At 43.9% G+C, this 24,446-nt stretch overlaps 1 protein-coding gene across 1 annotated transcript in view; it reads right to left on the minus strand.

Moving 5' to 3' along the window:
• Positions 1 to 24,446, minus strand: part of ush2a (Usher syndrome 2A (autosomal recessive, mild)) — a 577,949-nt gene that overhangs the window by 386,303 nt on the left and 167,200 nt on the right. The window contains 1 exon segment of the mRNA XM_056279331.1: positions 14,748 to 14,878. Coding sequence (XP_056135306.1) covers positions 14,748 to 14,878 — 131 coding nt within the window.

Genomic DNA, 24,446 nt, shown 5'->3' on the forward strand with positions numbered 1-24,446 from the left:
TCAACATTATTTATTAAGAACATTTTGTTGTAACACAACACACAAAATAGAACCCCTCCCTACCTCCCCTTCCCAACCTGTCCCTACTACCTCCAGCATGTCACAGTCACCACCGCATAGCATGAGAACGCTATCGTGTGTCTTGGAGGAAGCACTTGATATCTAGGGCTGTCCAGATTACCAATTTTTGGGCTAAAAATATTTGGCAGCAAGTATTTGAAGGTATTTCAAGCCTCGATAGGACTGGGGGGTTGACGACCGACTGAGCAATAATCAAATTCAAATATGATGCCATAATAACAACCTCTATACATGTCAATAAGACAAAATAAATCATTTGTGATTTTAGAAAGATCAGAGAAAATTGCATTCCTATTTCCATCAATGGGTCATCTGTTGAAATTGTGGACGGTTTTAGATTTCTCAGTTTACACATCACAGACACCCTCACATGGTCTCTCAACACCAACTGTGCCCCAAAGAAGGCACAACAGAGACCATATTTTTCTGAGGTGTCTCAAGAATTTTGGTATGAGTACCAACACTCTTATGAACTTTTATCGCAGTACCATTGTGTCTTGACAAGCTGTATCACAGTGTGGTTTGGCAACCTGACTGCTCAGGACTGCAGAGTGCTTCAAATGATTATAAAGACGGCAGCAAAAATCACTGGTATAAAACTGCCACAACTTCATAATATTTACACAACTCACGACAGAAGGAAAGCCTAAAACATCATTAAGGACACCAGCCACCTGCTCAAGTTCTGTCCTCGCTCCTCCCATCTAAAAAACATTACTGGAGCATCGAGTCACACACCACCCATCTCAGTAATAGTTTCTTTTCACAGGCAGTCGGGTTGCTGAACAGCTGATGCACCCATATGCACCTTATATTGTTGTTATCATGTAATGTACAGTGCATCCGGAAAGTATTCACACCCCATCACTTTCCCCACATTTTGTTATGTTAAAGCCTTATTCCAAAATGGATTAAATTCCTTTTTTTCTCATCAATCTACATACAATACCCCATAAAGACAAAGTGAAAAAGGTTTTGTAGAAATTTTTGCAAATTTATCAAAAATCTACTACTACTACTACTTTCGGCTGCTCCCGTTAGGGGTCGCCACAGCGGATCATCCGTTTCCATTTCTTCCTGTCTTCTGCGTCTTCCTCTGTCACACCAGCCACCTGCATGTCTTCCCTCACCACATCCATAAACCTCCTCTTTGGCCTTCCTCTTCTCCTCTTCCCTGGCAGCTCCATATTCAGCATCCTTCTCCCAATATACTCAGCATCTCTCCTCTACACATGTCCAAGCCATCTCAATCTTGCCTCTCTTGCTTTGTCTCCAAACCGTCCAACCTGAGCGGTCCCTCTAATATAATCGTTCTTAATCCTGTCCTTCTTCGTTACTCCCAGTGAAAATCTTAGCATCTTCAACTCTGCCACCTCCAGCTCCGCTTCCTGTCTTTTCGTCAGTGCCACTGTCTCCAAACCATATAACATAGCTGGTCTCACAACCATCTTGTAAACTTTCCCTTCATCTGCAAACATCATCGTCCATGGAGACTCCTGCCTGATCTTGTCCGTCAACCTGTCCATCACCATTGCAAACAAGAAAGGGCTCAGAGCCGATCCTTGATGTAATCCCACCTCCACCTTGAACCCATCTGTCATTCCAACCGCACACCTCTGAAATATTGCATGTACATGGTAAGTATTCACACCCTTTGCTATGACACTCAAAATTGAGCTCAGGTTCATCCTGTTTCTACTGATCATCTTTGAGATGTTTCTACATCTTGATTGGAGTCCACCTGTAGTAAATTCAATTGATTGGCCATGATTTGGAAAGGCACACACCTGTCTATATAAGGTCCCACTGTTGACAGTGCATGTCAGAGCAGAAACCAATCCATGAAGTCAAAGGAATTGTCTGTGGACCTCCGAGACAGGATTGTATCAAGGCACAGATCTGGGGAAGGGTACAAAAAAATTTCTACAGCTTTGAAGGTCCCGATGAGCACAGTGGTCTCCATCATTCGTAAATGGAAGAAGTTTAGATCCACCAGGACTCATCCTAGGGCTGGCCGCCCAGCCAAACTGAGCAATCGGGGGAGAAGAGCCTTGGTCAGGGAGGTGACCAAGAACCCGATGGTCACTCTGACAGAGCTACAGCGTTCCTCTGTGGAGATGGGAGAACCTTCCAGAAGGACAACCATCTCTGCAGCACTCCACCAATCAGGCCTTTATGGTAGAGTGGCCAGACGGAAGCCTCTGCTCAGTAAAAGGCACATGACAGCCCGCTTGGAGTTTGCCAGAAAGCACCTAAAGGACTCTCAGACCATGAGAAACAAGATTCTCTGGTCTGATGAAACCAAGATTGAACTCTTTGGCCTGAACATCAAACGTCACGTCTGGAGGAAACCAGGCACCTCTCATCACCTTGCTAATACCATCCCTACAGTGAAACATGGTGGTGGCAGCATCATGCTGTGGGGATGTTTTTCAGCGGCAGGAACTGGGAGACTAGTCAGGATCGAGGGAAAGATGAGTGGAGCAAAGTACAGAGAGATCCTTGATGAAAATCTGCCCCAGATCGCCCAGGACCTCAGACTGGGCGAAGGTTTACCTTTCAACACGACAACCCCAAGCACACAGCCAAGACAACGAAGGAGTGGCTTCGGGACAAGTCTGTGAATGTCCTTGAGTGGCCCAGCCAGAGCCCAGACTTGATCCCCATTGAATATCTCTGGAAAGACCTGAAAATAGCTGTGCAGCGACGCTCCACATCTAAACTTACAGCACTCGAGAGGATCTGCAGAGAAGAATTGGAGAAAAACCCCAAATATAGGTGTGCCAAGCTTGTAGCTTCATACCCAAGAAGACTTGAGGATGTACTTGCTGCCAAGGGTGCCTCAACCAAGTACTGAGTAAAGGGTGTGAATACTTATGTACATGCAATATTTCAGTTTTTAATTTTTAATAAATTTGCAAAAATTTCTACAAAACCTTTTTCGCTTTGTCATTATGGGGTATTGTATGTAAATTGATGAAAAAAAAGGAATTTAATCCATTTTGGGATAGGGCTGTAACATAACAAAATGTGGGGAAAGTGAAGGGGTGTGAATACTTTCCGGATGCACTGTATATTGTGTATATAATGTATGAATTCACTGTGTAAATAGTATGTTTTTGTTTTGTTTTGGGGTTTTTTTTGGGGGGGGGTCCTTGTGTTCTTTGTCCTTGTGTCCCTTGGCAGAGAGAGCCAGAGCACAAGAATTTCATTGTATTCTAAAAACTACTACTACTACTACTTTCACCTGCTCCTGTTAGGGGTGGCCACAGCGGATCATCCGTTTCCATTTATTCCTGTCCTCTGCATCTTCCTCTGTTACGCCAGCCACCTGCATGTCCTCCCTCACCACATCCATAAACCTTCTCTTTGGCTTTCCTCTTTTCCTATTCCCTGGCAGCTCCATATTCAGCATCCTTCTCTCAATATACCCAGCATCTCTCCTCCACACATGTCCAAGCCATTTCAATCTTGACTCTCTTGCAACCTGAGCTGTCCCTCTAATATACTCGTTCCTAAATCCTGATCTTCTTCGTCACTCCCAATGAAACCTATTAACATTACTAACATTGTATTCTAAATACATATGACAATAAAGTTGAACTTGAATTAGATAAAGTACAGTGTTTTAATGTGATCTTTACAAAATAAGTTAATACTATTTAGGATAACGGTAATATAGCCATACTCCCGCTAGGGATAGTGGTTTGTTAGGGGATGCTGTTTTGGGGAGTTTCCGGGTTGTGGGGTTCGCTCTACTTCATTTTTTCTCCGTGTGTGTGTATGGTAAACTCTGTCACCCCTACAATATAGTCAGCGTAAGCCTCTGTGTAAAACTATTGTTTTTGCCCGAGCTAGATAAAGTTGATCTTGGAGCATGAAGTTGTTGAGTGGTCCTTTTTATCGAAGTAGAAATTACCACATATTTTTGGCGACGAGGCGAACTGTTTTTTTCTTTTGTTTTCGGACATGTCATCCCTGTCATTGTTGTTCGCTTGAGCTAGGCTACAGTGTGCTAGCTAGACGGCTACATAGGAGCCACGAGACGAACAGTGCGCCGGTGACTGCAAGAGGAGCCTCGCGATCAGATAGCTACGTTTGGGACTATTGGTGAATTTGTGGATGGTAACAAGGATTGGGCAGAGTATGAGGAAAAGTTGGGACTTTTTCCTTGCTGTTGGAATTACTGAGGAGGCTAAGGCTATTCTCCTGAGTGTGTGTGGGGAAAAGACTTACAAGATGATAAGAAACTTAGCCACACTGCGGAAACCGGGGGAAATTCTATACAATGAACTGGTCAAGCTCATGGGGAATCACCACAATCTGAAACCTTCTGTGATAGTCCAACGGTTTAAATTTCACAGCCTTTTCAGGAAGCCTGGTCAGTCTGTAAGCAACTTTGTAACCGAGCTGAGGCAACTGTTAAAGCATTGTGACTTCGGAGCAGTGTTGGATGACATGCTTTATGACAGATTGGTTTGTGGCGTCAATAGTGACACCATACAACACTGCCTGCTGGGGGAAGCCCCACCGTTGACTTTCAAGAAAGCCCTTGAGATTTCCCAAGGTATGGAGATAGCTGCCAAAAATGCCGAAGATATCCAGAAGGGAAATGGGGGGGTCGCACACGGTGACAGTGCACCAGGTCAGGAGATAGACTGGTAAACATTCAAAGCGGTTGGAATGCTTTCGGTGTGGAGAGACACACTATGCAAATGATTGCAAATTCAAAGACACTCTCTTCCATGCTTGTAGCAAAAAGGGACACTTAGCTAAAACATGCAGGAGTTCAAAGGGTAAGGGTAAACCTGGGCAGGGAAAAGTGCAGCAGACTCAAGCAGCCACACGCCACCTAGAAGAAGCAGAAGAAGAGGCAGCGTGTGCCTACAACATGTTTGGAGTGGAAATGGATGAGGAGCCACCTGAACCTTATTAAGCCACAGTCACTGTCAGGTGGCAGGACATTAAGTTTGAGATCGATTAAGGGGCCACTGCATTGGTCATCAGTGAGGAGACCTACAGCAGAACATGGGGGTCTAACCTGCCTCCCATCAGTCCATCAAAGCTCAAACTCAGGACATACACGGGGCAGCCCATGCCTCATTTAGGGCTGCTATATGTGCACATTTCAGCTGAGGGTCGGAAGGCAAAAGCCAGGCTGGTGATAGCTAAGGGCAGTGGGCCCAGTCTGTTGGAGCGCAATTGGCTTTGCAAAATCCTACTCAGCTGGCATGAAATTAAGTATGCACACTCGACAGAGGACATTCTTCAGCAGTACAGTGATGTTTTCAGGGACGAACTGGGCACGCTGAAAGGCATAACAGTGAAACTCAATGTTGACCCTGAGGCAACACCACAGTTTTTCAAGCCCAGGTTGGTGCCCTATGCCATGAAAGGCAAAGTTAGGGAGGAGCTGGAACGTTTCCAAAGGAAGGGCATCATTGAGCTCATCCAGTTTTCAAGGTGGGCCACTCCCATTGTTCCAGTTTTGAAGGAAGACAAAATGGCAAGGATATGTGGGGACTACAAGCTTACGGTGAATCAGTTCTCTAAGCTGGAGGAGTACCCATTGCCATGGGTGGGTGACCTATTTGAGACCCTGTCAGGGGGTAAGTTATTCACAAAGCTGGACATGAGCCATGCTTACCAAAAGCTGTTGCTTGATGAGGATTCAAAGTATGTCACAATCAACACTCACAAGGGATTATTCAAATAAAGTCGCCTGGTGTTTGTGGTGGCATCCAGTCCCGCAATTTTCCAAAGGACACTCTGTTGCAAGGGATTGTGCACGTAGTAGTGTACCTTGATATTTTGATCATGGAGGCCATGGAGGAAGAGCATCTGGCAAACTTAGAACAGGTGCTGAAGAGGCTCTCAGACACAGGGCTGTGATTTTAATGTGGAAAGTATGTGTTCCTGGCACCAAGTGTGACCTACCTGGGCCGCAAGATCACAGCTGAAGGGCTTTGCCCAGTGGAAGACAAAGTGAGAGCTATAAAAGAGGCCCCGAGCCCCAAGAGTGTCCATGAACTCAGATCATTTTTGGGCCTAGTGAATTATTATGGCAAGTTCCTCCCTGATTGTTGAAAGGTTTTGGTCCCGCTGTACAAGCTGCTTCATAATGACACTAAGTGGCAGTGGGGTGAAGAGCAGGAGGAAGCTTTCAAGGACATGAAAGACCTCCTCCACTCAGTGAAGCTGGTTGTTCATTATGACCTAGAAAAGATTACCCTTTCACGTGATGCCTCACCCTACGGAGTCAGGGCAGTTCTCTTATGTAATGGAGGACCGTTCACAGAAGCCTATCGGTTTTGCTTCACATACCCTGATAGCAGCTGAGAAGGAATATTCAGTTAGACAAAGAAAGTCTGGCTATGAGTTTTGCTGTCAAATGTTTTCATCAGTACCGCTATCGACATGCATTCACAATTTATACAGACCATAAACCCCTGATGAGCCTGTTCAGTGAAACGAGATGTATGCCACCGCTAGCCTCGGTCAGGATACAGTGTTGGGCTCTCACACTCTTAGCCTACCAGTACACTAGTGTACAAAGTGGGTAAGGATAATGCAAACGCCGATGCTCTGAGTCAACTACCTTTACCTGAGACACCTGCTACTACATATGTTCCGCCAGAGACTGTGTTTTCACTGGAGAGGCTGTCAGAGACACCTGTGAAGGTGACCCAGACCCAGAGAGGGACCCAGTTCTGTCCCAAGTCAAGACTTTCCTTTTACAAGGTTGGCCCAGTGCTGTGGAAGGAGAGGAACTGAGGCCTTATGCTAAACGCAAACAGAACTGAATTGTGGCAACCAGGTGGCATGGTGGTCTATTCCATTGCCTACCAACACAGGGATTGGCGGTTCAAATCTCCGTGTTACCTCTGGCTTGGTCGGGCATCCCTACAGATACGGCTCAGAGGAGTGGGGTAATTGGCTGGGTACAATTGGGGAGAAAAAAAAGGGGGGGGGGTAAAAAATAAATAAAAAAATACAACTGAGTCTGCAGGATGGCTACATCTTTTGGGGTTCAAGGGTCATCTTACCTCCCCCTGGCCATTCACAAATTGTGGACAAAGTACATCAGACTCATCCAGGTGTGTCTTGGATGAAAAGCCTTGCAAGACCCTACGTCTGGTGGCCAAGAATGGATCATGATCTGGAGAATAAGGTAAAATCATGCACACATGGCACCACCAATGGGAGTGGCCAGCTCACTCTTGGTCTTGGTTACATTTGGACTTTATCGCCTCACACCACAGACTACAACTGCATGCACTCCAGCAGAGATGCTGATGGGATGTAGGCCCAAGTCAAGATTGGACCTGCTGCGTCTGAACATGAAGGCAAAAGTGGAGGGAAAGCTGGAGAAGCAGAATGAGGGACATGATCACCATGCACGAGAGAGACAATTAAACCGAATGACAATGTCTATGTGAGAAACTTCAGCAGTAATAACAACTAGCAATGGATACCTGGTGTTATTCTTAGGGAGAGTGGTGCAGTCTCCAATGGTGTTAAGTTGACTGATGGATGTGTTTTCCAAAGACATCAGGACCATGTACGCATGCGTCATGATACAGGCTCAGAGACAGTTTCCACAGAAATGCCAATGGTGAGACAAACTACTGTGGGAGCAGGTCCACCAGTGACTATGCCAAGGAGAGAGACACAGGCGGAGGTGTCCGAAGAGGTGTCCCTGAAGAGGATGGACAAGCTCACACTGACACACAGACACTTCTCATGCCCCAAACACCAGATCCACCCTAAACACCCTCACCAGTGGTGCCTGCTGGGTCACCGGGGGTATTGCACAAATCACAGCGCACTCGCAAACCTCCAGACAGACTGAATGTGTGACTGGACAGTTTTTGTTAGCTTGAATGTTGAATCTGTCATGCTTTTCAGGTGTTTGTATTGTTAAACTGTTGTGGAGACACTAGCATAAGTTTTAGGTGTACACAGGCTAAAGACACCACTGTTATTGTTTTCCAAGGTCATTTACATTTGGGGAATGTGGAAATTTAAAGGGGGAGAAGTGTTGTAATGTAATCATTTTAAAATAAGTTAATACTAATTAGGATAATGGTAATATAGCCATACTCCCGCTAGGGCTAGCTATTTGATAGGAGATGCAGTTTTTGGGAGTTTCCGGGTTGTGAGGTTCGCTCTACTTTGTTTTGTCTCCGTGTGTGTTTATGTGGTAAGCGCTGTCACCCCTACAAGATAGTAGGTGTAAGCCTCTGTGTAAAACTATTGTCTTTGCCTGGCCTAGAAAGTTGATCTTGGAGCATGAAGTTGTCAAGTGGTCCTTTTTAAAAACAGAAGTTACCACATACAGCTTTAGGCCTTTACACACCGGGGGCGTTTTTTTCATGCGATTAATTTGCATATCAATATATTTTTTCAAACTGTTGTTTTTGTCATGAATAGTTTCACACAGAACGTGAATATTACGCCGCGAGAAAGTGATATATAAATATATATATATATATTTTTTTTTTTTTGGAATGAGGCTGATTTTTCTGAGCTCTTGCACCCTGAACAAAGGGATCAACAAATCACAGAATGGACATCATATCACAATTCCTAATGACAATGGCAGACCTGTTGATTGTTTGTTTTTCTCATCACCCTGTACTGTATGACAAAGGACAGAATAATTATAGAGACAAAGAAGTCAAGGATGTGTGGAGGAGCATTGCTGAACAACTTGGCTATCAGGAAAGTGAGTAGCTTAAGTAGTTTACTTTTGGATGTAATAGAGTTGGTAGTAAGGCAACCCTTCCTTGCCGACCCAGAGCCGGTGATGGCACACCACAACAGAGGAAGTACGCCTGGTGGGTGCCAGACTGGCAAGAGGAGCGTTCCCCCCATGACCCCAAAAGAAAGAGAAAGAGATCCCCACACACTGCCCCGCCATACCTGAGTGCCCCTCGTGTCTCGGGAATTTGCGATGGAAAGCTTGGTTTCTGTCACAAATTTGTATCACTGCTGGTATGAATAGTTCTGATGCAAAATAGTCGCAGGTGAGTATTTCACATTTCATGTCGCATATTGGTCACGTCCCCGGCGTGTAAAGGCCTTTAGAGTAGAATAACTAAACTGCTTATATGTTTGCTGACACTCAGCTTTTTTGGGGGTCATCTTCATAAATTTTGAAGTTATTCCAGATGCTTGATTTTTTGGACATCTTGCCAAACTAGCTGTAAGTCATCCTATGACGCTGCACTGGGCGTAGAAGAGACGAGAGCTAGCGTGTTGCATTCACTTGGACACCGGCTGTCATTGTATATTACTTATTATTATATTAATTATATTAATATTGTGGATGAGCGCAGAATGGTAAAATAAGACGACATGAAAAAATTATGCCGACAACAGCAGATGGCACTGCTGTCCATAATTAAATAGTCAGGTAGCCGTTTTTTTATTTCTACACAAAGTAGAACCATGTTTATTATGCGGTGTGTGTGAGTGCTATTGAATATAATTATATAAAACAAACAATACAATTTTGTACAATATTATTTATTTTTTTCTGCAAACAATACAATATCACCATAGCAACCCATAGTCCTGTACTGTTTTTTTTTTTTGTTTTTTTTTTTTGTCGTCCTGCCGGCTCCATCACGCAGTACATTGTGTTTTTCCCCTGCAAACTGCCGTTTACTCTCTCTCAAAAAAAAAAATCAAATACTTATTTTGCCTTCGATTACCATGGCAACGATGGAAGCATTCTGGTCCACCCTAGTATCCTGATCTAGGAGTTGTAGCAGTGAAGTTAGTTACTGTCATGGGGTTGGGAGAAAGGTGAAAAAATAGTAGATTAAAAAAAAAGAAAAAACAAAACCAAATGATCAATAGTTGGCTTGCCATTGCCCTGACTTGGTTAGACTTGAGCAAGCTGTAGGTTTAGGGGAGGGGTAACATAGTCTCTCTTTTTCTCTAACGTATACTCTCACCCAGATGCACACTTGCAACAAGTGGTAAACTAGGAGGTATTTTTCGCAAGGCTCATTAGGAATCTTATCAATATTTATTTTTATTCACAACACAACCCGCTCTCAAGGTACCAAAATTTGGCACCGATTGATCTAATGTAAATCTGTACTTGGTAGTACCAACGTAATTCGGTCAGTACCCTATCTAGTATTTAGTATCTAGTTCAGTACCCAACCTTAGTTTTCATACAACAAAAACCTACAATATAAGGAAACAAGCAATAAGTTGTAGTGGTGGTGGGGGAGGGTGTGATTGGTTATGGTCCTCTGTGTAAAGCAGTCCATGTCCATTTTCTCAGGCATTGATTCCATGATTGATTCTGAATTTATCATGGAGTGTTTCTATTGACAATTATCTGTCTTAGTGTATTGAATGTTATACACTCTCCCTTCTGATGACCGTGTGTGTGTGTGTATGTGTGGGCTTTACTAGTAGAATAAATAACAAAGACTTCAGATGAATTGAAGTATAACCTACACTGACATAAAATGGCCTATAACCCAAACAAACGGAAAATGGACATCTGGTAAAAAAGCATATCCAAAAGCCTTTCTATATCTTTTGAGTAGCCATGGTGGTAGGAGGAGAGTGGTGATTGGAGAGGACTTCAACGGGTATGTTGATGAAGGCATCAGGTGATGAGGAGGTAATGAGTAGTTATGGTGTCAAGGAGAGTAATGCGGAAGGAGAGATGGTGGTTGATTTTGCAAAAAGGATGGAAATGGCTGTGGTGAATATGTATTACAAGAAGAGGAAGGAACACAGAATAACTGATGTATAAGAGTGAAGGAAGGTGCACACAGGTGGCCTATCTTATGCAGAAGGTGCAATCTGAAAGACATTGGAGACTGCAAGATGGTTACGGGAGAACATTGCTAGGCAGCACCGAATGACGGTCTGTAGGATGACTTTGGAGATCAAGAAGAGGAAGAGATTGAAGGCAGAGCCAAGGATCAAATGGTAGAAGTTTAAGAAGGAAGACAGTTATGTGGAGTTCAGGGAGGAGCTAGTAAAGACACTGGGTGGTAGTGAAAGTTGACGGATGGCTGGGCAACTACTGCAGAAATGGTTAGGGAGACATCTAGGAAGGTACTTGGTGTGTCATCTGGACAGAGGAAGGAAGACAAGGAGACTTGGTGGTGGAATGAGGAAGTACAGGAAAGTATACTGAGGAAATGGTTGGTGAAAAAGAAGTGGGACAGCCAGAGAGATGAAAAAAGTAGGCAGGAGTACAAAGAGATGTGGCATAAGGCGAAAAGAGAGGTGGCAATTTTCAAGAATAAGGGAAATGGGCAGAGCTTTAGTAACTAAATAAATATGAAATTGAACAAACACACCATGAAGTTATCGGAAAGGGTAGTGGAAGCTAGGTTAAGAGGAGAGGTGATGATTAGTGAGCAGAAGTATGGTTTCATGCCAGGAAAGAGCACTACAGATGTGATGTTTGCCAGTTGGAGCAAGACGGGATACATACATATGTGTGGATGAGAGGACAGCAGAATGGTGAGGATGCAAGGAGTCGAGGTGATGAAGGTGGATAAGTTTAAATATACTGCTCAAAAAAATAAAGGGAACACATAAGCAATGCAATTTAGCTCCAAGTCAATCACACTTTTGAGATATCAACCTGTCCAGTTAGGAAGCAACACTGATTTGTGAATCAATTTCACCTGTTGGTAAATTGTCTAATTTCCACCAGGTGGAAATTAGACAATTTGCAAGACAACCCCTATAAAAGGAATGGATTTGCAGGTGGTGGCCACAGACCATTTGCCTGTCCTCATCTTTTCTGGCCGATCTTTGGTTAGTTTTTCATTTTGCTAGTGCCCTCACCACTAGAGGTGGCATGAGGCGGTATCTGCAACCTACAGAAGTTGCTCAGGTAGTGCAGCTCATCCAGGATGGCACATCAATGCGTGCTGTGGCAAGAAGATTTGATGTGTCTCCCAGCACAGTGTCCAGAGCATGGAGGAGGTACCAGGAGACAGGCCAGTACACCAGGAAACGTGGAGGGGGCCGCAGGAGGACAACAACCCCGCAGCAGGACCGCTATCTGGTCCTTTGTGCAAGGAGGAACAGGAGGAGCACTGCCGGAGCCCTACCAAACGACCTTCAACAGGCCATTAATGTGCAGGTTTCTGCTCAAACAGTGAGAAACAGAATGCATGAGGATGGTATGAGGGCCCGACGTCCACAATTGGGGCCTGTGCTCACAGCCCAACACCCTGAAAGACCACAAACCAAATTTTTAAAACAAGCCAGCATGTAGGCTTATCAACCCCACCAAACTCGAAATAGGTAAGGTAAGCAAAAAATAATTGAAAATATAAATAGTAAAATTCTGAAGGGGGTTCCCTTAAACGAGTGGAAGAACACCGATCAAGTTTTAGAATGGTTTAGGGGCATAGATGACGAGAGCCGACATATATTTATATGCTCTGATATTTGCAAGTTTTACCCCTCCATAACTAAAGAACTTCTGGACAAAGCCATTGATTTTGCCTCAGCATATACCACAATATCAGACCAAGGCAGAGAAATAATAGCCCACACCAGAGTCAATTTTATACTACAAGGGAAACCCATGGCAAAAGCAAGGCAGCAGCAAATTCGACGTGACCATAGGCAGCATCGACGGGGCAGAGACTTGTGAGCTAGTAGGCTTGTACTTGTTGTCCCAACTACAGGTCCTAGACATAAACGTCAGGCTATATAGGGACGACGGGCTGGCAGTCTGCAACAAACCAGCAAGAGAAGTCGAGAGAATAAAAACGAAAATGTGTAGTATATTCGCAAGCAATGGGCTAAAAATTTCAATTGAGACTAACAAAAACCAGAGTTGTAAAAACCAGGTCCAGAAGGTAAATGTCCAAACCGTATATTTGCTCCAACCATGTTACTTAACCAGCTGATTTCATTAGCTAGTTTTCCCTACCTAGTTGAGGAGTGGTGTTGACTAGAATCTGCTTGTGTAGTGCATGAGTGGAGCAAATACATGGTTTGGACACTTACTTTCTGGACCCTGTTTTTACAACTCTGACAAAAACCAAACTGACTTCCTTGACATCACATTAGACCTTAGAAATGGTATATACAGGCCAAATGGTACATGAAGCCCAATAATAAACTGCAATACATCCATCAAGATAGCAATCATCCACACTCTATCTTGAAAAATATCCCAGTGAGCATAAATAAGAGACTCTCGCGTTTATTGTCTAGTGAAATGATTTTTAATGACACAGCCCCCCCCCCCCCAATACCAAGAAGCCTTACAAAAAAGTGGATATAATCTCAGGATTAAGTACAACCCACTATCAATTAGCAACAGCCAGCAAACCCCCCCCCAAAAAAAACAAAAAAACAGCAGAAGGCGAAACATCACCTGGTATAATCCTCCCTACAAAAGACACCATGGCCTCTAATATTGGAAAACTGTTTTTTAATCTTTTGGATGAGTGCTTTACCCCAGACCATCAATTAAGAAAAACAACAGGAACACATTCAAAATTAGCTACAGCTGCATGCCAAATGTTCAGCAGGTTATTCCATCCAAGAGCACAAGCATCATGACCAACGCACAGACCCCCTCAACGCAGCCAAACACCACCAACTGCAACTGCTGTGCTAAGGCATCATGCCCTCTTGAAGGAAAATGCCAGACAGAGGGAGTCATCTACCAGGCATCAGTGACAAGAGAAGACAACTGCAAAGTGGGCACTTACATTGGACTAACAGAGGGCCCTTTTAAAATTAGGTTTAATGCCCATATGAGTAGTTTCAGGAATGAACATGCAAGAAATACTACAGCCTTAACCCGCCACATTTGGTCATTGGTGGACAAGAATATTAATTACTCTATTTCATGGAAAATCCTCACAAAGAACCATGCATATTCAATTAACAGCAAAAGATGTAACCTATGCTTGGCAGAAAAGTATTTTATTATTTGCAAGCCTGATATGTCCACCTTGAACAGTAGAAATGAATTGGCCACCAGCTGTAGACACAGAAAAAAATATCTGCTTTGCAATTACAAGTAAACCAGTTTCTTTATTATTCCCTCCCCCCTTCATTAGATGATACACATGTAATATCTATTAGATGTTATATTTTTATATTTTAACTGTCTGCTCTTCCAGCTGTGCTTCAGCACCATTCCACTATATGATATACATAAAGTACCCCATTGGATGTTGCATTGTTATATTTTTATATGTATGCTTTTCAACAGTGCCCTGGCCCTTTAAGTCCTTGCTTTGTCGAAACAAGCCCCAACCCCTTACACACCATTGGTTGTAATGTTTCTGATGCTATTTTTCAAAATGTTTCAAATGTTTTCTATCCTCCCATTGGTTGCTGTGCATCATAACTACGTACCCCATTGGTTGTATTTTTCAAATGTTTTCTATCCCCCCACTGGTTGCTGTGCACTGTAACTAGGGGCGTGATGTGGGGCAACGTAGTATTTATTGGCTGTTTATAATTTTTCTTTTTTGTTTAACCACATTGATAGCTGATGAATGCGTGACACACGAAACAAGCTTGTTCTGCTATGTATACATTTTTTTTCCTACATCTAGCTTAATATATATATATATATATATATATATATATATATATATAATTTTTATTTTTTTTGGTGTGTGGTGTGTCTGTACCTCTTCACACTCCATGCTGCTGTTGATCGTTCCAGCTGTGTGGCAGTTGCAGGGCTGACACACATCAGCTGAACTTGGGTCAGATCCCTCCAGCCTAAAAAAGTGACTTCTACACTTTTCACAGTTCTTTCCTAGAAATGGGGAAGACAAAAGAAGAAAAATACATAGAGAAAAAGAGGGTCATGAGACAGGACAACAACGTTACAGAGGCAAAAAGGAGCGAAGAGCGAGCGAAGAGAAATACAGAATGGTGGAAAACTAAATAAAGTAACTAGTTTCTATATTTACTCAAAGGGCTCTATTTTCATGAAAACTGGGTGCAAGCGCACATGGGCATGCCAAATATATTTTTGGTACTTTGGAGACTCAAGATGCAGGTGCAGCCCTGGCACAGTTGATAAAGGGGTTGCATTAGGATGCATATATTATAAATGGTGGAGTTGGGGCAGGCTTCGATTTGGCCAATCAAATCAACTCCTCTCATACCCTTTAACAGCATCATCATGCAGCATATTGCCATTTTTGTGATGGATAAAGAGGGAAGCCTATTAGAACCACTCTGCATTACCCTTCGGTTAACTTGGATGAATGAAATCCAGCATCAGTAAATTATTTTGCTGAACTGCCTCTGTCTTCCAATTATATACTCCCCTCCTACAGATTGTGACACAACAAAATATACATTTGAAGCAGCATGCAATAAGATCATTATTTACCAGCCTGGCTTTAATAACTCACAAATTGTCTTCAGTGTTTTCATGTCGTGCACAAGTCAGCAGAGGTGTAAAAACCAGGTCCAGAAAGTAAAAGTCCAAACCATGTATTTACTCCACTCATGCAGTACACCATGGTTGGAGCAAATACACGGTTTCGACATTTACCTTCTGGACCTGGTTTTTACAACTCTGCAAGTCAGAGAGATTGACAATGGACACAATAGTTTACTCTTGAGTCTGCCATGTCCTGATCCCATGACTCAGTAAAATAAAAATAATATTAAAATAATCTCCAGTCCTGTTACACTCATGGGATTGGTAGTACAATTGAGTTGTCCCATGGGAATTCCAGTTTGACAGTTTATACTATTGGATACATCTGTCTCGACCAGGCAGACATTGGCTTTGTCAAGTTGGGTTGAAATTTCTGTGTCCATCCATTAAAGGGAAATGTTTGCCGTTCATAATTTACAATTTACAATTTCATTTAGCAGATGCTTTTATCCAAAATGACGTACATATTGATACAACACAACCAAGGATCTAGTCAGGTGGTGACAACGCAAGTAAGTGTAAAAAAGAAAATAGAGATTCAAGTCCGAAAGGACATAGGGGTCAACACGCAGTGCACAAAGGCAAAGGTGCATAGAAACAATTGTTTTTTTTTAATACCATCAGGTGTGGAAGTGTTTGAGAAAGAGCTGGGACTTTATCTTCTTAAAGATGGAGAGGGAGTCAGCAGATCGAATGGAGTTTGGTAACTCGTTCGACCACTGGGGAACTAAAGAAGAGAAGAGTCTGGCTAGTGACTTAGGGCCCTGTTGTGGTGGAAGTGCCAGGCACCTTTCATTGGCAGAGTGTAGTGAGCGGGACTGAGTGTAGACCTGAATAAGGGAGTTCAGGTAGGCGGGAGCCGTTTTAGTTGCTGTTTTGTAAGTGAGCATTACATTTCTGAATTTGATGTGGGCAGCAACTGGGAGCCAGTGGAGGGATATGAACAGCGGAGTGACATATGCTGTTTTGGGTTGGTTGAAGACCAAACGCACCTCCGCATTATGGATAATTTGTAGAGGTTTGAAAGTGCATGCTGGGAGACCTGCCAGTAAGGAGCTGCAGTAGTCAATGTATGATATTACAAGAGCCTGTACCAGGAGTTGTGCTGCATGCTCAGACAAGTAGTCTAATTTTCCTGATGTTGTACAGGGCAAATCGGCATGACCGTGCAATCAAGGCCATGTGAACCTTAAAGGTTAGTTGGTCATCAATAATCACTCAATCAACCAATCAAGTTGCATTTTATATATCACACCCAGGTTTCGGGCAGACTTTGTGGGCATGAGCTGGGTTGATCCGAGCTGAATATTGATCTGCTGTTGTAAGGATGGACTGGCTAGGATGACAAGGAGCTCAGTCTTAGATAGGTTAAGCTGAAGGTGGCGTTCTTTCATCCATGCAGAGATATCAGTAAGGCATGACGATATCCCTGCTGAGACTGTGAGGTCATCTGGTGAGAATGATAGGAAGAGCTGGGTATCATCAGCATAGTAATGGTATGAAAAACCATGGGAGCGGATGATTGCACCAAGTGGAGGTGTGTATTGAGAAGAGGAGGGGACTGAGCACTGACCCTTGAGGTACCCCTGTGGATAAGCCGTGCAGTTTGGACACTTCTCCCCTCCAAAATACTCTAAAAGATCTCCCCGAGAGGTAGGTAATGTGCACATTCAGGAAATATTGATGGTCTATATTGTCTATTATAACTTGAACCAATTTGGTGTAACTCATATCTACAGAGAAAACAGTCTCCCCCTGTTCAGAGAGCCTGTCCTGCAATTACAACATGTATCAGCAAGCATTGTGCGAGGATGCAACCCTGTAGACAAGTCAGTCACAGCCGTAATACATCTAAGGCCCTGGAAACCACAGCCTTCACATAATGGCTCATGCTTCAATTCAACGTGAGAGGGATCATTACATCAGCAGCACAATGTTTAGTACTGCCGGATGAAGGGGCGACTACTACATTACCCATAATGCACTAACAGGATGTAACAGAAGTGATTAATCTAATGGGCCCATGCGGTCTACCATGAGTTTGTGTAACTAGCAAGATGAAATAAACGAGCAGAAGAATCAAACTCCCAGACAACTGAGTGTACCTGGCATTGTTCTTTATTAGACAGACAGTCACATCAGCAGCACGTGCTGCCAAGTGCCACGATCAGGCCACAGTCACAAGCTATAATTTCAGCATTGAGTCTATTTTTTTCCACGTGCTGCAAACATGTGTTTTCTCAAATGCAGTACTGAAACTCTGTGTAAATTTTCATATAATTATATGTAAAATTGGTCATTGCATCATTGTTTTTGTTGTTGTTTAATAAACACTCTTTCAGATATCAATTTTAAAAGGATGTTAGCAATGTAAATCAGATCTTTTAACTTGATTAAAGGGAATGCCTGCCGTCACTATCTATGAGGGAGAGACAGAGAGAGAGAGAGATTAATAATGTTTTATCTAGTAACCTGGAAAAAAATAGAAAATATAGTATTAAGGTACTTATCCAGTGTAAATCAAAGCTTTCAAAGTAAGTATGCCAGCGGTTGCCACTTTAGTGATCACTCCTTGTCTGCACTATCGCAAGCATTCTCCTCTGGCGTGCATCATTTCATGCAATGCATCTAGTGTGAACAAGGTGTAATACGCCCACAAACACTCCCTCTCTCTATAAAAACAGTAGTGTAAACCTTTTAATAAACAAGATATTGATTAGGTTTATTCAATGACAAAACTTAAGGAAACACAGGGATTCAGTTTCGGTTAGCCTCTGTAGGGGTTGTTCGGCCCATAGCCTACAATACCCCTAAGTCCCTGCTCAACCTCACAGGTTAATCTCCACCCAGCTCCTCACCTTTCACTGTAACATTGAATATAGCATGAATATAGCAGTACTGTCCGGGGTGTCTCCCCACCTGCCGCCCAATGACTGCTGGGATAGGCTCCAGCATCCCTGCGACCCTGAGAGCAGGACACGCGGTTTGGATAATGGATGGATGGATGGATGGATGGATAGCAGTACTGTATCCGGTGAAGCAATTTCTCCCTTGAAACCGTGGTGGAATTGAAATTCATTCTCTCTCGCTGTGGACCCCAATTGCACATAGAGTTACCCCATTATGCAGAATGCAACGATGAGCAAAGGACTACATGTCTTCACATTACTGCTGACCAGTTTTATTGGAAGATAACCTAGTCTTGTTCATCCACTAACCAGCTGTTATAACAGATTAACTTTCTTGCAAGCCATGCAGTTTTTCACAGAAAGAGAAGACAATCGAATCCCTTTTCATTTCTTTCATTTTGACTCAATTGTAACTTAGACGCCTTCGTGATCATCAGACAATAAACGGAGCATCGAGTATCTTTCAGTCAATGGGCTGTGGAGGAAAAGAGACTTTGCTTATCTGTGGAGCTGCACTTCAACGCTGCACACAACAGAGAATGCACCTCTGATCGCCGTGGAAGAGCAATCTTAAATAAGGCCGGTATCTAGGCAGGGTTACGTAGCCTTAGTGGTATTTATATCACATGACAAAAGTGCTGCTGTTTAAATTCTTTCGTGATTTAGAGGTGTACATTGTGATTCACATAGAAATCGGTTTTAAACCGTTTGTTATTTTTCTTTTGATTGCTACCTTGGTAGATAGATTATGCATGCGATCTCGCTAATTCTTTCTCTCTCACCAACTTTATTTTGCCTTAGTCCTATAACACTCCTATTGTTGTGTGCTATCTCGTCGCGCAGCCTTTCTTTCACAAACACCTCCTATTTTCAATGTACACACGCACGCATACACACGCCCCCCCCCCCCCCCACACACACACACATCTCCTCTATCCGGCAGCATGCGCACATATACTTGCACACACAACCTCCCTTTGTTCTTTTTGGCGCCATCTCCTCACCACTTGCAACAATGCATGTGCTTGAACGCACACACACACACACACACACACACACACACTCACACACACACACACACACACACACACACACACACACACACACACATTCCCCCTTACATACAATCCATTTTTACAAATAATCACTCCTACCCCGGAATATTTGCACATAGCCTCACAACCTCATATCACCTTTTGTACCTTGATCATTACTGCTCATTATTGATTGTACCTCATCAGTATTAGTTTGGTGTTGATTATTATCTCCACCAGGCAGTAGCCTGGAGGGGATTATGCATTTGGTCGTGTGTGTGTGTGCGTGCGTATGTGTCTGTTCGCGGCTTATCTTGCAAACTGCTGGCCCTATCAGTCTAAATTCTTTGTGCACAGTTATGACTATATGATGAAGAACTTCTCGATGTGGTGATTAAAAACCTTCGGAAAACGTTTGTTCTTGCTATCGCCACTCCCTCTCAATTCACTCTCTATCTCATTGCTGCTCTCTGCTGCTGTACGCATGCAAACAATTGACTTAGATCAGGCAGCAACAGTGTCAGGTGGTTCTCCTTCTACCTCACAGATAGGTCTCTCAGTCTCTGTAGGTAAATTTGTGTCGCATACTGCCGCTTTAACATGTGGCGTCTACCAGAGATCAGTCTTAGGGTCTATTTTATTATCCATATACATGCTTCCTCTAGCACAGATTTCAGAGACAGCTCCTGTCATCTGTATGCTGATGACATCCAGGTTTATTTCTCCTTCAAATCGGATGAGTGTGATAGACTTTCAGTACAGAACAACTGTTTAAATACAATTAGGAACTGGATGGCAGATAATTTTCTGCAGTTAAATGCAAATAAAACTGAATTGTTGATTATTGCTCTTGATAACCTTTACACAGTGATCAGGCAGAACCTTAGTGTGTTATCCCTGTCTTCTCGGTCCAGTCTACGTAATCTTAGTGTGATTTCTGACCAAGCCATGTATTTTGACGCTCATATTAGGATGCTGACTCAATCATGTTTCTTTCACTTAAGCAACATAGCCAAACACAGGTCTGCTGTGTCAAAGGCTAAAATGGAGATACTGATACATGCTTTTATCTCATCACGTTTAGACTATTGTAATTCTCTTTTCACATGCCTTAATAAATCTTCCTTGGACTGTTTAAAAACTGTCCAAAATGCTGCTGCTAGGCTTTTAACACTGTCTAACAGATGGTCACACATTACACCTATTTTAACCTCTCTGCAATGGATTCCTGTTAATCTTAGAATTCATTTTAAAATCTTTGTGCTCACTTATAGAGACTTACATGGCCAGGCTCCCATTACATCACAAAGCTTCTACACACCCACACCACGAGCCAAGCTCTTAAGTCCTCTAACCAGGGTCTTCTAAGTGTCTCTCAGACATGTTTTAAGACTCAGGGAAATTGTGCTTTCCAGTCGGCAGCACCTAAGCTTTTGAATGCTCTCCTGATAAGTCTGAGGTCTGTGGACTTTTTTAAAAAGCTGTTAAAAACCCACCTATTCAGACGGCCATTTAGGTAGCATGTGGCATTTTATGTTTTAACTTGTGTTTATCCCCGTTTCCTCTAGTGTGTTTTATCTGTTGTTTATCTTTTTTATTAATTGACTATGAAACACGTATCTGTTGTTTATACTTGTTTTATTTGACCCTGAAGCACTTTGTGACATGTCTGTAAAAGGTGCTGTATAAATAAACTTTATTTACTTACTGCTTGTTTGGGGTGGTGGGTTCCACCTGTCTGTCGCTAATGGTTGCTTTGCTGAGTGCGCTGTCATGATGTGTAAGCTTACGGGAAATTTTGTTGGTTTTGTGTGGTATGGGGGGCTGTCATGCATTTTGGATATAGTTTTGCAGCCCGGCTCATTGTCACCATATTCAGCTGAAATGCACACACAGCTTGTGTGATGATCCAATTATTTGTAAGGAGAATTTGTGTTTTGCTTTAGAAATGAGCTGTTTTTTGTTTTTGTGATAACTCATTGTCTCCGTTCTGTTTGCTCATTGCATTGCCTAGGCTGGACTAGCGATATAATTTTTGTTTCAGAGCTGGAGTTGTCATAGGTAACTTTTGCAGTAGTATAGGAGAGGACACAGTCAGTTAGGCAGGTAGTTTGTTTTGTTTTTTTCCCCCAACGGCGGGGGGGGGGGATCAGAGAGCCAAGGTTCCTGAGTCACGGTTTGCTATTGATGTATTCGGGTATGAGAGCTGAAAGTAAACGAGACGTCGATCGTATTTCGCAAGTAAGCAAATCCTTCACTGCTGATCTCAGCACAGGAGAACTTGAGGAACACTGGATGAACCAAAAATAATTTTCTTTATTCACCTCGCCGCCAAGTTTGTTTAACTGACACCATAAGCGGAATTAGAAATGAAAGTGCCATAGACTCCAATGTTAAAAAACTCCACTATAAAAATACAACTTCAAGAGTAGGATTAATCAAATTCACAGCTGGAAATCATCTAAGTAGCTACAATAAAACATTTCCCATTACTGAGCAATGTTTTCTTACCTTTGTTTTATTACTTTAGAATGAATTAAAGTCATTCACCTTCACTCATTTTATATCATGAAAACCGCAACAGTTAAAACACATCTTAAGTCTTTAAATAAGGGCCCCTTCTCCTAGTAGGCAAAAAAAGCGGTGGTTTGTCGCCAAGTCTGAGCCCCGGAGAGGGGGAGATATGCCTTGCAGAGATCTGCACTCTACTGAGTGCACTCTTCAAGTTTTAATAAATTGTTTCATAGGAATAAGCTGTTGTCCTGCCTGTTTTTGCTGCAATTTTCATTGAAGCCATCCTCGGTCATTCAAAGTATTCCAATTGGTGCAACGTTGATCATTCCATCAACTTGAGTGGTTCAATTATAAATATTGAACACTAAAATTAACGGTTAATAATTTTATAAGACTGATTTTCGTTTAATGAGACTGATTTTATTATTCCATAAATTAGTTATTTAATTATAAAATATTATACGCCAAATACACGGTTTCGACATTTACCTTCTGGACCTGGTTTTTACAACTCTGCAAGTCAGAGAGAGGCGGAGGCGGCAGTGCAGCCGCTTGAGGAGCAAGCTTCGGAGACGGTGGGGCAGCCAACGGCTCAGGAACAAACCACCTGTCGGCAAAGACGGCTGACGGCAGAGGAAAAAACAGCACGTCGGCAAGTATGGCCGGCGGCACAGTAACAGACAAACCATGCTGGAAATCTGGGACACCGGGCGGCTAAAGGCTCGGGGGCACCGGGCGGCTCAGCACAGACCAAGAGTGTGTGTGTGTGTCTCTAGGAGTGTCTCAGTGAGAGTGTGAGATGAACCGACAATGAGCCAGAGCAACCAAAGGGCATACATACCCAGTGGAGGCTAATCAGAGAGATTGGGTGCATGTGCGCAGAACTCGTACAACCAATAGGAGAAGGGGGGGGACCCAGATCACACACCCATGACAGGACCCCCGACCCAGATTACGCACCTATGACAAGACGCCCCCCCCCCAAGGGACGGATTCCAGATGTCCCAAACAAAAGAACCCAGAGCACCAAGCGGGACGGACGGAGGGGCCCAGGGGGAGGACGAATGGGGCCAGGGATCTCAGGCAGATGGCCCGAGGGCTGGAACCGATTGGGAGGGCGAACAGGACGCAGGACCAAGGGGAAGAGCAACTCCAGCTGATGGGCAGATGGATGACCCAGAGGCCAGCGACGCCGACAGTACCGCCATGGCGGGACGGCCGCTCGGGGACCAGACTTCGGGGGCGGCTGGGCGGGCCGCCGCTCGTGGACCAGACTTCGGAGGCGGCGGAACGGGCCACCGCTCGGGGAGCAGACTTCGGAGGCGGCAGGCTTCGGAGGCGGCGGTGCAGCCGCTTGAGGAGCAAGCGTCGGAGACGGTGGGGCAGCCGACGGCTCAGGAACAAACCACCTGTCGGCAAAGACGGCTGACGGCAGAGGAAAAAACAGCACGTCGGCAAGTATGGCCGGCGGCACAGTAACAGACAAACCATGCTGGAAATCTGGGACACCATGCGGCTAAAGGCTCGGGGGCACCGGGCGGCTCAGCACAGACCAACAGTCTGTGTGTGTGTCTCTGGGAGTGTCTCAGTGAGAGTGTGAGATGAACCGACAATGAGCCAGAGCAACCAAAGGGCATATATACCCAGTGGAGGCTAATCAGAGGGATCGGGCGCAAGTGCGCAGGACCCGAACCACCAATCGGAGAAAGGGGGGGTGGTGGGTGCAGGTGCGCAAGACAAGGCAGGAACCGGACAGCCAATTGGAGAAAGCGGAGGTGAGTGAAGCCAGGCAAACAGGGTCATTAAGGCACATGGGTGCAGGTGAACTAAAACACCAATCAGGGGATGGGCGAGCGCAGATGACCCAGATCACACACCCATGACATATATATATATATATATATATATATATATATATATATATATATATATATATATATATATATATATATATATATATATATAGCCCTGTGATGGCCTGGCGGCCTATCCAGGACGCCTCCCTGCCTGCCGTCCAATGACTGCTGGGATAGGCTTCAGCATTCCCACGACCCTGAGAGCAGGAAGCAGGATAAGCGGTTTGGATAAGGGATGGATATATATATATATATACTACTACTACTTTCGGCTGCTCCTGTTAGGGGTCGCCACAGCGGATTATTCGTTTCCATTTCTTCCTGTCTTCTGCATCTTCCTCTGTCACACCAGCCACCTCCATGTCTTCCCTCACTCATCTCATCTCATCTCATCTCATCTCATCTCATCTTCAGCCGCTTATCCGGGGTCGCATCATAGTGGCAGCAAGCTAAGTAGGGCACTCCAGACGTCCCTGTCCCAGCAACGCCCTCCAGCTCCTCCTAGGGGATCAAGGCATTCCCAGGCCAGATTGGACATGTAGTCCCTCCAGCGAGTTCTGGGTCTACCCCGGGGTGTCCACCCAGTTGGCTGTGCCCGGTAAACCTCTAAAGGAAA

Source organism: Lampris incognitus, chromosome 4, assembly GCF_029633865.1.
Source record: "Lampris incognitus isolate fLamInc1 chromosome 4, fLamInc1.hap2, whole genome shotgun sequence".
Lineage (NCBI taxonomy): Eukaryota > Metazoa > Chordata > Actinopteri > Lampriformes > Lampridae > Lampris > Lampris incognitus.